Source organism: Rhipicephalus microplus, chromosome 7 (genome assembly GCF_043290135.1).
Source record: "Rhipicephalus microplus isolate Deutch F79 chromosome 7, USDA_Rmic, whole genome shotgun sequence".
Lineage (NCBI taxonomy): Eukaryota > Metazoa > Arthropoda > Arachnida > Ixodida > Ixodidae > Rhipicephalus > Rhipicephalus microplus.
The window spans coordinates 53,191,409-53,206,518 of record NC_134706.1 but is presented as its reverse complement, the minus strand read 5'-3'; the positions used below and the strand labels follow the sequence as shown (position 1 = coordinate 53,206,518).

General features: G+C 45.1%; 1 protein-coding gene across 1 annotated transcript in view; it reads left to right on the top strand.

The window, feature by feature from the left end:
* Positions 1 to 14,396, top strand: part of LOC142767766 (dermonecrotic toxin SPH-like) — an 89,149-nt gene extending 74,753 nt beyond the window's left edge. Inside the window, exons 4-5 of the mRNA XM_075870001.1 lie at positions 3,720 to 3,960; positions 12,759 to 14,396. Coding sequence (XP_075726116.1) covers positions 3,720 to 3,960; positions 12,759 to 12,954 — 437 coding nt within the window. The 3' untranslated portion in view covers positions 12,955 to 14,396. The remainder of the gene's footprint in view (positions 1 to 3,719; positions 3,961 to 12,758) is intronic.
* The last annotated feature ends 714 nt before the right edge of the window (positions 14,397 to 15,110 follow it).

Sequence of the window (15,110 nt, the reverse complement as noted above, 5' to 3'; positions counted from 1 at the left end):
CCCCACTAAACGGCGTCATCTATGCAGCTTTAACCAGCTAATAACGTAACTTTTGAAGCACTCGCGTCATTTCTCATTTTACAGGCAGTTGTTTTTTTCTAAAAATCAAACAGAAACGGACAGGCTGCATTTTAATACGTCCATTTATGCACGGAAGACTCTTTTTATTGCAGCTAGTTGGATTACTAGTTAGTAAATGTAGTTGGATGCTCTGACGTCACCGGGATTATTTCGCAAGTGTCCCGCTCGGGACATACGTCGTGTCACATATTTAGCTTCATTTCTAGGCACATAGAGCACTGCTGTTGATAATACTGCCGTTTTAGACGTTTTTATGCATTGAGGTTTCCCTCTGACAGAAAATGTCATTTGACTTCAGTGTTAAACGTGAAATTCTTTTTCGCGAAGTAACCAGGATACGGAACCAGGGGTTTAACATTGACTTTTATGCATGGCTTTTTATGGAAAAGCAGCCAGTTTGTTTTAATCAATAATGTCTAGTCTAACATACCAATATCAGTGAAATGCCATAAAGATTCATTTTAGGGCCTATCTTGTTTTCTATTGGATGTAATGATGTTCTTTTACTCGTCCCACTCCGTAAATATTCCTATATGCCGACGTGATTGCTTTTTTAGAGCTTATCCCGCCTCATTATTCGGTGAACGCGTGACATATTTGGAAAAAATGGTTGAACGCTATTCTGTTATATTTAATTACCACCAAAATTTAATATACTACAAGCCACTAGTAAGCTGCTTGTTTCATCCCCTACACTTCTACTGTTTTCATTGGCGTGTTTTATTATTATGGTGACAGCAATTATATGCACACGCTCAGCTGGATTCTGACGCCTGCGTCGGCGTTGACGTCGGCGTCGCCGTCACTCACCGTATATATATATATATATATATATATATATATATATATATATATATATATATATATATATATATATATATATATATATATATATATATATATATATATATATATATGTCCACGACAAAAACACATAAAAAGACTCCGGTGCAAGAAATCGAACTTGGACCCTCTGAATCGTAAGTGCAAGACGTTAACCACTGAGCCACCGAAGAGCACGTCGTTCACCATTCAAACGGCAAGCTATTTATATCCACTTACCGCTTCTAACTGGCATCTCGGGGGGAACTATCGTGTTTTCAGCATTTCCAGCAAGAGGGCTCGATGAGCGCGCGGCGCGCGTTCTAATCTCCCTCGTGTACATTGCCCCGCTTAGAAGAGGGGCAAAGTGCCCTTATCTCGCAGTGGGGAGAAGAGCAAGATCATGCGTTTTGGCAGGCATCGGGCTTTTCCCGGAACCGTTCTGTTGTAGTTACCGGGTGCACAAAGGTCACTGCTATCATTGGAGTCTCCGTTTGCGAAAAGCGCGCACTTTTCAGACAGCGAAGTAACAGTTGAGATGCTTATTCGCGTACGTCTGTACCTGGGAGCACGTTTCGTGCATCATTTGTGCGTGGGCAAAGCGGGGCACGTTTCGATCTGCTTTTCATTCTGCGTGTGACCTTCGAATTGGTCTCTTTCGCGTTCATTGCTTTGCCTTTGCGGCAAAGCTGTGCCTTTTTTACAAGCTTTCTCCTAATTCTTCTTAATGCTCTTGCATTGTTTTTTTTGGTTCAATAGCATTCTGTCACGAATGTACTACGACGTGATTCTGCAGGCCTATTAAGGCGGCTCTTACAAACGCCATTAGCCTCATGCACCACGACAACCTTGTACTTTGAAGAAATAAAGGAGCCTAATATATATAAAGTTTCCGTGGAGCTCCACGGAAGTTTTCCGTGGAGCCGTACGAACCGTTCAACGCCAAGAACCCGAAATGATCAAGAAGATAGTTAACGAAGATGCATTGCATTCGTTCACCACGACAGCATAATGAGTTGATTAATGTACACACACACACACACACACACACACACACACACACACACACACACACACACACACACACACACACACACACACACACACACACACACACACACACACACACACACACACACACACACACACACACACACACACACACACACACACACACACACACACACACACACACACACACACACACACACACACACACACACACACACACACACACACACACACACACACACACACACACACACACACACACACACACACACACACACACATACATACATACATACATACATACATACATATAAAGAAGACACACGTCGAAAAACATATATGACGAAGGCCGGTCCCACGGCCTTCGTCATATTCTGACGAAGGCCGTGGGACCGGCCTTCGTCAGAATATGATATATATATATATATATATATATATATATCATAGCCGCTTTTGCTTTAGGACTCGGACAAAGAGTTAATATGGGTTTGAATTTCCTAGCTCTACATCGCAAGGTAGGAATAAACATTGAAGGATAAGCATTTTCATAGCTCGAGCAATACTAATGCACAGCATCTATTGAGGCGTTCGTAATTGATTATAAGGCGCAAAAAATGCAAATATCAGAGAGAACATGGCACTGGTGCTCTATCGCGTGTCCGATCTTGTGTTCGAGTTTTATATGAATGCTTACCAACTGCCCATCAAAATATATATTAATGCATTGCCATGAGGGGGATGAGCAGGTCTCAATAAATGTATTGTAGCCACTATCCTGTACGTGCATCGTAGCCACTATCTTGTGAATGTATGTAACCACTGTTTTGTATGTAGCCACTATTATGTTAACCCCACCTTTTATGTAATACCTCCCTGCGAGGTATTTAAGGAAAATAAAGTGAAAGTGAAGAGGGGCTGTGCGTGTGAGTTTGTGTGAAGTTGACCGTTGAGGGCGGTTGGCGTGCCGTATTTAGTCGAGCGACGAGCACCTATCTGTGGTTGCGACTTGGGCGAATTGGTTCACGCTTATAAGACGGAAAAGCAGCGCAATGTAAGCCGTAAGTCAGCGCTCTTGTCGTGCCTTCTTCATCGTGTGTCTGCTGGATGTTCGCCTAGTTTTTGCCTCTTATTACCCCAATTCGCCACTGATTAATGTTGCCCAGTCTTGGCTACCAAGACAGACTGTTGAGAAAGATTTAGCCAGGCTACCTTGATGGTGGATCCAACAGTAGTCCAATCAAAACTAACAGTGCAGTCAACATTATTGAGCTCTGTTCTAGCCATTCTAAGGTGATCGAGAGGCCCCGCCGCGGTGGTCTAGTGGCTAAGGCACTCGGCTGCTGACCCGCAGGTCGCGGGTTCAAATCCCGGCTGCGGCGGCTGCATTTCCGATGGAGGCGGAAATGTTGTAGGCCCGTGTGCTCAGATTTGGGCGCACGTTAAAGAACCCCAGGTGGTCGAAATTTCCGGAGCCCTCCACTACGGCGTCTCTCATAATCATATAGTGGTTTTGGGACGTTAAACCCCACATATCAATCAATCAAGGTGATCGAGAGTAATTAGAAGTGTAAAGAGGTTTTATTTTGGGGGGGGGGGGGAGGGTGCGAGCGTAACCAGTGAGTGGTAGCTAGGAAAAGTATGTATACAAGACAAGATGATGGTGTGCGAGCTGAGTGTCGTTGATCATGTGATTTCAGTTTTCTTCATTATAGAGGTAATGATTTAACTGAGTGTGTCGTTGTTGTTTCATACTTGCTTCGTTACAAGTCATGCGCAAAGACTTCCCGTTGACCGATGACGCGCAGGATTCGACGTCAGCAACAACGAAGAACTGGCCGCTATCGGGGACATGTACCGTCAGCTTGGAATCCAAGGCCATCGCTGGCAAGGAGATGGTATCACGAACTGCTTCTCTTTCTTACGATCGACGAGCAGGCTGGAGAGCGTCATCGAAAACCGCGACGCTGCAGGAGTGGCATCCGGCTACGTCGACAAAGCTTACCACTGGACCATCGATATGCCACATCAGCTCCGGCTGTCACTCAGGTGCGAATTTAGCTCCTTTTTCGCATCTTTTTCAACTCGGTCTTCACAGCTATGACGCAGCTCGCAATGGCGATGTCTGTAGGTGAACAGAAGGGCGAGTGCATTGAGAAATCGTTATAGCTCGTTCAAACTTCCGAGCCAGGGTAGCACGTGTGGACCCCGCGGCGTTCGATAGTAAAGATGAAAAAAATAACACTCGGAGAAACGTTCCGCTCTTGGGCGACTGCTGAAACTAGCGGAAATGAGTGCTTTTCACAAGCGACACTTAGTACCTTAGTCGCTAGACCACCGCGGTGGGGTGGCCGAGATAGCCTGTGGGGTGGATTCCTGTGAACATTCGTATAATATCCACAAGATATCAACAGCGAATATAGCTTTCAAGGTATTTTAAATTATGTTGAAGCTTGCGTGAGCCCTCGACTCCATCGTGTCATTGACACCCTCGAAGAAGACCCTTCGGGAACCCCCTACTTCTCTCCCGTCACCACGCTACAAGTTGTGTTTTTCTGTTGCCGCGTTTGTTCCCGCAGTCTACACTTCTCGATGGCTGGTGTTGCTGTGGCGCACGCTTTGAAAGTTTTCTGCTTGACGACACCGCCGTCCCGTTTCCTATTCAAAACTAATTCTTGATCCAGACCGTGCGTAAGTGTGGTGTCACAGTTCTGCGTGCTGACGTGCTGAAGAGCTGCCCATGCTAGGTGGCGATAGTTGAACCCGGCATATGAAGATCTCTCAAATCGAAACTGAAACTGGTCGATAATGATGGGCCTGTAAATAATTATCATTCGCAAACTGGAGCAAACGATGGGTCGTGTCATGACTAACACATTGCAGCAGAAAAACGCGAGGCAAAAGTTTTCGCGACAAATACCCTTTAAACGACCAGCAGTTGTGCGCGTCAAGTCTTTTCGAACTTGACACGCTACGTCGTCTCAAGGCAATACGCTAATTAATGCGTGTTCCTTTTGCAATGGGTGGCCGGCCTTACATTACGAGGTAGCCATAATGATCACATGTTCTGATGCCCGATCGCTTCAACTGGTACGTTATATTACTGCATATTATACGCTGTATTTTGAAGCCTGTGTATGCGACGCGTGTGTCTGTAAATCAAGCAGGCGCATGGCTGCGTGGTAAAACACCTGTTTGCCCTGCAAATATCCGAGTTCGATCCCCTCTCTGACTTGGAGTTTGGATTCTTTTATTTGCATCTTTCATGATTTTTGGGTCATGCCCGAAATGATGATTTTTCGCTCTCAACAACGATGTCGACGCCGCAATTTCTGCAGGACGAGCTAGTTGACGCTATCGCGGTTAAACAAGCAAACATTAGTACGCTATAAGAGGCTATATATAGCCTCTTATCCCTCCCAGCACTCAAGCTACCGCCGGTCTCCGAGGTCATGCTCCGTCGAAACGGGCACTCCCAATGTCTACAGCTCAAAGAAAACGCGTATGGATCTCGAAAATGTCGCAAAGGTCATGAATGCGTTGCCGTCGAAGCTCTTGCACCCAAATCTAAAGCATCTACAAGAGTCAGTTTGGGAGTAAGAGGCAACGCAATGCACGACGAATCGCTTGAAGATTTGAATCGGGCAGTTCTCACTTCAGATGATGCCGTCGTGGTTTTTCGTCCGCCGCGTTCGTGTACTCGCTTTGCCCGGCGTCTGAATGCGCTTCGCAGCCGGACGGCTAGCGGAACCATTGTCTGCACAAGCGATTTCCACAGAGCCGTCCGTCGTGTAGATGCGCGCTAAATGTTCAAAATTTCCGGAGCCCTCCTCTACGGCGTCTCTCCTAATCACATCGTAGTTTTGGGACATTAGACCAAAGATAGATTTTTTATTGTCTACATCCCTTTCTCCGTCCCACGATTCTACTCGCGTACGTGCTAGGTTTTTGCAGTCTTCGGCATTTTGTTATTGTCACACAGATCATTCTTCAACACGACCGTTTCTTCGTTAAGGCTACCCCAAAAGTGAACCATCGGGTTCAGCGTGCACTAATGCACTCTGAACCCTTAAAGCCTCTGGTGTTTTCCAGGCAGAGGTGTTCATAAGTGTTCCTTCCTTATCGTTGTATGACACATAATTTAATTTTCTGAATGCGCTGTCGTGTGTGCGCTGAGATGTTCAAGATGTGGTTACGGCACGTGGTGTACACCAGGCCACCCCCCCCCCCCCTCACCGAAATTTTGTTTCACTATGGAGCGCAAAAAGATTGCACCGTCTTCCGCCCAAGGAGACCACGACGTGGTGCGAAGATGCACGAGAGATTCGTGCCGCTCACTTGAGGAGATTGTCTTCTCACCTCCTCGCGCTCACGTGATAGGGGGCTGACGATCAACGGCTACGAACAACGCAGACGCGTACTTTCTCGCTGAAACGTTCAAGTTGGAACGCGTTTTCACGGGGAGGGTAGGACGGGGAGCGTAGGAGAGGGGAGAGAGGGGGAGAGAGTAAACATGGGCAGTGGAGGTGTGGACTGGGCACTGCTGAGGAGGCATTTCGTTGCCTTTGCCGGTGACTCGGAAAGGAGGCGAGAGCGTAGGGGAGGACCTAGAGCAAGAGGGGCGCGCATGCGCGGTAAGTGTGGTCACGCCGCACACCGGATTGAGCTCAACCCTAAGACGCTTCGCATCTAAAATGACAACTTCAAAGGGGTGCCATCTCCGAAATCAAAGAGGTGTCCCCCCTCCCCCTCCAAAAAATTCTGGCTACGCTTTTGGTGAACACTACGCGTGCCCTTCTGGTACGAGTCTGTAGGACAAAGTAAAGGGACGAAATAAATTCTTGCAGCTGAGAGTATGATGTGCTGTCGTCTTTCTTGTGGTGTCATATTGCATGAAAAAATAATCACTTTGGTTTTAATATTCTAAAAATGGCAAAATTAATGTCGCTTTAAGTACACTCCCAGAATGCCTCCGTGTGGCTACACGAGAAAAAGAAGTTCACTTAGATTGATTTGTGGGGTTTAACGTCCCAAAACCACCATATGATTATGAGAGACGCCGTAGTGGAGGGCTCCGGAAATTTCGACCACCTGGGGTTCTTTAACGTGCACCCAAATCTGAGCACACGGGTCTACAACATATCCGCCTCCACCGAAAATGCAGCCGCCGCAACCGTGAATCGAACCCGCGACCTGCGGGTCAGCAGCCGAGTACCTTAGCCACTAGACCACCGCGGCGGGGCTGAAGTTCACTTAGGTAACAGTGGTAAAGGCGATGGGTACATAAGTAGCCAACAGATACTGGTTATTTGAGGCAAGATCTCTTAAGGAATAGTGTATTACAGCTGTAAGCAGCCTTCAGGATAAATTTTACGTGCAGATGCGGTGGCTGCGGTCATGGCACTCCTTTAGGAAGCCTTGATGTGTGCGCGTATCCGTGTTTTATGGTGGCGACAACTTCGATTATGGTTGCTTACAACTGGCCAAAATGGCCGCCATGTTGGTTCTGAGTGGTTGCTCATTTACATTGAAGGCAGCGTTCATTTCAACGAAAAAGGGGTAGTTTATAAATATATATATATATATATATATATATATATATATATATATATATATATATATATATATATATATATATATATATATATATATATATATATATATATATATATATATATATATATATATATATATATATATATATGTCATTACTAGCCTGACTACATCCACTGCAGGACAAAGGCCTCTCCCATGTTCCGCCAGTTAACCCCGTCCTGTGCTTGCTGCTGCCAATTTATACCCGCAAACTTCTTAATCTCATCTGCCCACCTAACCTTCTGTCTCCCCCTAACCCGCTTGCCTTCTATGGGAATCCAGTTAGTTACCCTTAACGACCAGCGGTTATCCTTTCTACGCGCTACATGCCCGGCTTATGTTCATTTCTTCTTCTTGATTTCAGCTATGATATTCTCAACCCCCTGTTTGTTCCCTAATCCACTCTGCTCTCTTCATGTCTCTTAAGGTTACACCTACTATTTTTCTTTCCATTGCTCGCTGCGTCGTCCTCAATTTAAGCCGAACCCTCGTTGTAAGTCTCCAGGTTTCTGCTCCATAGCTAAGTACCGGCAAGATACAGCTGTTATGTACTTTTCTTTTGAGGGATAGTGGCAATCTACCTGTCATAAATATATCTATATATATATATATATATATATATATATATATATATATATATATATATATATATATATATATATATATATATATATATATATATATATATATATATATATATATATATATATATATAAAGGGAAACAAGTGTATACCTAAAGGCTCGCTTTTCGTGTTTACACAATATTATTACGCAATATTAATAAGATCTAGATCTAACAGACAATAATGCCAAGGAAGGTATAGGGTAAGTTATTAGGCCAATTGTATTGTAAATGAGAAGAAATAAAAGTGGGTGAAAAGATAACTTGCCGTATATATATATATATATATATATATATATATATATATATATATATATATATATATATATATATATATATATATATATATAGGGAGGCATGGTGGTTGAGTGGCCGTAGCGTTGCATAGATCCTCCGTGAGCGGTCACAACGTGGTTTATTTCGACGTTTCGGCCTAGAGTCTGGCCTGCATCAGGATATATATATATATATATATATATATATATATATATATATATATATATATATATATATATATATATATATATATATCAAGTTCTGAAGGCTTGAGAGTTGTTTCCTGAGGTTAGCCGCGGTTCTGTAAAAAAAGAAATACATGTTCGTGACTCGAGTTTCTATAAAATACTGTTAAAACAGTTCGTTTCTCTCAGCTGGTAGACCCGCCGCATTGGCGGAGCGAGGATAATTAGGGAGCCCATATATGCGAGGGGGAGAACCTAGATGTCACCGGAAACGGACTTCAATGTCTGCGCGGCATTCCTGAAAAAAAATTCACCTTAGCACTGCAGACACTTCAAAGACCTTCGAGTGCAAGGCTCGAAACCGTGCTGTTTGTATGATGGTACCCATACCAACGGGGGGGGGGGGGGGAGGCAGATCAAACAACCGGGTAGCTCATGATGTTCTCTGTAAACCACATAACTCCGGTAGCCTGTTTATCATACCTCAAGTGTTGCTTTTGTCCGTAATATAATTTCCAGCAGCAAGCTTAGTTCCTGCGAACAAATCTGTACAACGGACTGCTTAAAAACCTTACAAGCTGTAAGCATTGCCACAAAATAGTAGAGCACTCAATCATATTACACCAACCCTTCTCCCCCCCCCCCCACAAGCTTGTATATTAGGCTATAAGAAAAGCAAAGGGGAGCAACGAGGGACAAATCAAGTTTTTCCAGATCAGATTTTATTGCAAACAGCATCCAAACGGCATCTGGCCTTGTGTCTTCAAACCATCCAGCCTTCTTTGCTGGAAGCTTGTGTCCTTGCAGTGGGCCTAGAGTAATGCAATAAGACAAAAAATCATACACGGCGCCGACCACGTATACGGAGTTTGTACACATTTTCTCTACAAGCACTAAATAAAAACTGAGTTTACAATATCAAATCATCTGTGTGGCAGGTTATGAAACAAAAGGACAAAAAAAAAACAACGCAGCACCAATCTTCCATAGGGCATAATTGAGTTATGGGCCAACAACTGAATTGCTTAGTGCACATATACCGTTCGCATATACAGTTCGCACCGTTCAGGGCCGAAAGACAGAAGTAGAGACGCACAGGAACAGTAAATCTGTCGCATTCTATGTTATTAAAGAGAAATTCTTTTTGCCATTGTTGAGCGAGTTTCGGTACGGTTATGCGTATTATTGAAGAGAAGAGCGAATACCCCGTGGCAAGCCGCGCAAACTTTAATTGTGTTGTAACTGTGCAAGACTACAAGAGCCTACAGAGAACGCATTCGTCGGCTCGTCTGTCTACCTCTCCAAATGCCCTTCCTCAGCGACCGAAGTGAACGTGCAGGAGTGCGATCATCGGCCAGCAAAGGAAGACGCGAACGCGAGCGTCTTTAGATGGTTTGCGGGCCTGGCGTTTCCCGCGAAGAATCCGGCGACGGCTTAGAAAACCGATAAACCGCAGATAGTGAATGCACGCAGGACCACACATTCGACTAGTCATATTATTCGATGGGTGAACTGCGCTTCGACTACGAGTATAAACGAGCATACTCAACCAGCTTTCGCTCGCATAGCCCGGCGTAGCCAAACGAAGCCTGATTCATTTTTATACTGTGCACGTTGTCGTGTTTACTTTGCTCAAACTGCTTTTCGTTTCATGGCTAAGTCAGCCATTACACGAAATGTGTGGTGATGTACTCAACCCAGTCGCAATACAAAGGGTACTCATCTCACAAACACGGTCAAAAGTAGTCGGCTCGAAGCAGTCTCACTTCACTTGTGTAATCCAGCGTTTCCGTTGGCTAGAGCAAGTTTTGAAGCGGGAAAGCCTCCAGATGGTTTTGCATTGCGGCACGCAGCACGCTGGCATTTACACTTCAAAGTTCTTGCAGGTGCGATTAGTGCGAGAATGGTGTCGTAGCGGAAGCTACGTCTATGGTGTAGTCAAACGCAGCTCATACCGCAGCTTGCACACCCGCGCCAACGCGCACCTGTTGCAGTGCGGCGGGCCAAGAACGCCTGGCCGCAAGAACCAACATGGCGCTTGTTGCCATTGAAACAGGGACTGGCAACAGTGTGTTTTAGCGGGTGGCGGCAAGTAATGGGTAGAAGGCTGACACCACCTTAAAACATAGAGACGCGCGCACATGAAGGCTCCCTACTATCCGTACTATGGATCTTTTTTACGGAGAGGAGGATTTTCTCCTTTCCGGTATGTTGCACGAAAGTACAAAAGCCAAAGTTACAGCCTCGGCAGTGCATTTTTTGGTGGGTCACGCGCGCTAACAACAGCCCAGAGAGGAGGACTATGGCGGCACCCAGAACGTCTTTAGGGAAAAGGTCTATAGTGAACTGGAATATGATCATATTTTAGTTCACTTTAGCTCCCTACACTCCTTGCGCAGTGTGTTCCCCTGGTGGTCATGGCTGTAAACTGAGTGATAGGGAAAATTAGTTTGTTGTGGTACAGTATGGTTAAATACATAAGAATATTCCTAATAACTGATGTGAGAATTCGAAATGGTATCAACTCAGCTTTGGGTAATAACGAAATGATTCTCGATTTTCTGATACCGAGGCTTCACACTTCGTCACGGCGAAGTGGGTTTCGATAACGCACTCGCCGGCAAGTGCACATTGCACTAGGCATTCGTCCTGTTACAGCGCGGTAATGATCCTAACGGCGAAGTGCTCTCCGTCACGGCGCACCTAAGTTGCCCCCCCCCCCCCCTCGTGTGCCATGACAGCTAGAGGTATAAGACTAGGACGAAAGCCTTACAGTTGCCTCATCGAACACTTGACCGTAGGCGCCCGACGTCGTCATCAATACGAGGGGTGCGAAAAATCGTCATCACGTGAAGACGACGTAGATATCCAGCATTTTTGATGCCATTGTGACCTAACCGTGGTGTCAGATAACGGGGCGTCACATGATGATGACATCGCATGACGGCGTCACTTGAACGAAGGTGGACCGATCACGGAGGCTACGAGAAAACAAGATGAGATACAGGGCTTGCAATACCAGCGATCTTGGAGGTGGTGCAAAAATACGTTAGCCACAGAAATAACTATGCCATGAGGATCACTAAATTGACTTCGAAGGACAAGAAGATGCCTACCAGATTCGAGTAGTTTTGGGTGAATGCACAAAGAACGCTGTGAGTTTTGAAAAACTGCCGTCTTTTTTGGGATACTTAGACGCAAAAATTTTGTAAAAAAAAGTTCAACGGTATCGAGTACTAAGTTTAGAAAAAGTTTATTTACAGCATGTACAGAACACAAAGGCTTCATACCATTCCAGTAACAGGGCACATACACTTCGGCACATCTATATTTCACAACTAACATCACTACGTTACAGTGAAGACATTTGCTCTAATATACATGATTATGTTGGCATACATGTACACAAAAATTCAATGTGATATCACGATACAAGGGTATAACGATACAATAGATCCAAATGAAACACAATTTGTAACAAATGAAATCATATATAACAACTCAACTTCGTACTTTTGTCTCTTTGTTGTCTTCTGTCCAACGATAGAGCCACGCGGCAAAAGTTTATTCTCTTGGTCAACGACCACTCATCTTGATCTGGTGGCTGTGTTCAAACTTGTAAACACTGTCAATAAAACGAAAATATTAAGCAGATTTTAGGTTCAAGATCAATACATAGTGTTACGCAGTGTGTTTTTTTTTGTTTAGAGGATGCACAGATACGTGATACTAAAGACCAAAGTGTTTATTAAGACGCGCGTAGAATGCTACGCAATGAGTGAAAAATCGGGTGTTTTTTACGCTTCGCTGAAATATTTAAGGGGCTTTAAATGGGACTAGAGCAACTGTACATGGTCCCTATACAGTTACTCTAACTTAAACGACCTGGTGCTGCGACCTAACAGTGGCTCAGCGTTCTAAAAAGCTATCGTTTTTTCACGTTACTGTCAGATGGCGCCATATCTCATGTAGCGCCACCAGACTGTTGTCTTTCGACGTCCTTTGCAGCGAAGCACGGTGATACGCTGTCAATCATTTAATAGCTGTCGAAATAGCAAGCGTTGCGTTACTATGGTTAAGCTGCTGGCGTCGTCGCACACCCATAGGCGACAACCCGAGTTGCTCCAGTCAGAAGTCGTTCCATTTGCTCCGTTTCTGTGTGTCGCAGGAAAAATGTGGACGGCATAATCACAAACATGCCGCAATATCTGGCGGACATTCTCAAGGAGGAAGAGTTTCGCGATACGGTGAGGCTCGCCAACGCCGGAGACAACCCTTGGACTCGCTTCGAACGTCGCTACAGCTGCAACGACCAAGACTCGTTCATTGCGTGGGACGTCCTTGGCGGCGGCAGCGAGGGGTGAATAACTGAACCTGTTGGATCCCGTCACTTTGGCACGCAAGGTGGTCTACGTGAAAGATAACTGTTAAGACATTTGGTTTCATCTTTATGCGACTTCATGCTTCCTCTCTTTAAAGGGGCCCTGTGGCACTTTCTGAACAGCCCTATTTAGCACCGGAACACGCGTAGCGATGATTACTGAGACGAATGCAACAAGAATGATGGAAATTGGTGCCCGGACGGTGATGTTATGAGTCCTCAAAGTTCGAAACTTGAGCGGACGACGAGGAGAAGCCTTCTCTTTCGCATTTCACTCGCCTGCTGACGTCAAAGACCGCTTCCAGTCACAATGCGCGTCTCACAAAGACATTCCGGAAATGTCACCTCATGGTGGTCTTCAAACAATACCTCACTACTGCTCTTTTTGACGGCGTCGTTGGCATGCTTACTATAAACGACGTGAATCGAGTAGACCCTTAGAAGACGCTCCCACGGTCACAGTGTGTAAAATACACACATACACTTAGGGCACGGTTATTTCTCAGCTTGCATGCAAGGCTCGTTCTACGTCAACGCCGGCGCCCACCACCCGTCGCATTGTTGGCCCACTAAAAACGCGGCATGCCTTTACATGTTTAGTTGCTTGCTGGCGTACCATAGCTTCATTCGCAGGCTGTGTTGTGTTGGTTGTTTGCCAAATACATCATTTCGAAACAGTAATGATTTCTTTCTGAGAAAGTATAAAAAAGGTTTTTGGTGTTTTTAGCATTCACTCGTATGGCCTAGCTACCACCATATGAATATCGCTCTCTTTTTCTCGCGTTCAGCCAATCAAAAGTGAACGGTGTTTGTCGTCCCGTCACATCACGTTACGCCACTTCCCATAACAAAAATAGCCGATGTGTGTCGCCGCAGTCTGAAACTAAGGTAGTTTGTCCTGTGAATTAAAACTATAACAGTGTCGATTTCGTCGTTGTCATTTGCGCAACGATGTCGGCACGTTTCAGAGCACCTGAAGAACCAATGAAAAATACATGCTCAAATAGTGTCGCAGGGTCCTTTTAAGATGCAAAGCAGCTCTTTCACAAGCCTGTGTAACGCTGTCCCGTACGTCCGTGCAAAACTCCTCGCTGCAAGTGTTGGAGTGGTGCCAAGTAGGTCAAGTCACAGCTATGTGTCGACCTTACTTTGTTCCTCACCCGCAGCAGCTGCCGGCCCCTCCGTCCGCTCGCAACACACTTTTCTCTCGCTTCACCCTCTCCAGCACCTGCAACGCTCGACCACACGTCGAGTGGAAACACTAGACAGATTTATTTGCGCGTTTTTGCGTTTTCTACTGTGGTACAGAGATTCCGGTGACACTGACCTAGTGAGGAGGCTCCCAAGGGTGCAATATTTTATATGACAAATTCCAAGTTAATGCGAATAAACACCACTTTGAGAAGGCTTCTTCTCAGTAAATTCGTGAACTGGTGCCTTCATCCTTTTTCAGTGGAACTTGTGTCTCGCATGAGATCTGCCCGATCACTTTTACATATATGCGTTCACGATGATGATTCTTTTTCAGGTAGGCTTGATGAGATTTTGCGGCACATTCTCGTTGGCTGTACTTATTGTTGCTTCATTCTTTAGCGGGCCAGCCTTGAGAAGTGCCAGTTACCCTACTTTTGCGCTGCATACCCGTTTAAGATGCCCACTTGCGTTGCCACGGATACCGCGCATGAACGCCTCGAATAAGAACAGCTTCAATGCGCTTCAGTAGCCACAAGGTAACTGTGGCTACTGTGCTCGGTGGCTTACACGAGGGTCGTGGGTGAAATCCCGGCGTAAATTGTTCTGTCAGATGTCTGTGCGCTGTAAACAACACCAGATGGTCGAAATTTCCGGAGCCTTTCACAACGACGTGTCACTGAATAATCCTGTCGAGATTTTGGCACGTAAAACACCAGACATGCTTATTTGTTTGTTTGTTTTTTCTTTCATCTATGACACGTACCCGATCTTAGTGGATTGGCCCGAAATGCGAAGTTGAGAATTTTAAAGGTTGGTTTAGGAATGGTAGGTGATTTAAAATGAAAGAAATAAAATAGTAGTAATAGGTAATGCAATAAATTTACACTATAAGTATTAAGCTATTCATATTGTGTTCGAGACTACTCTGTCAACCGTGTGGGAACA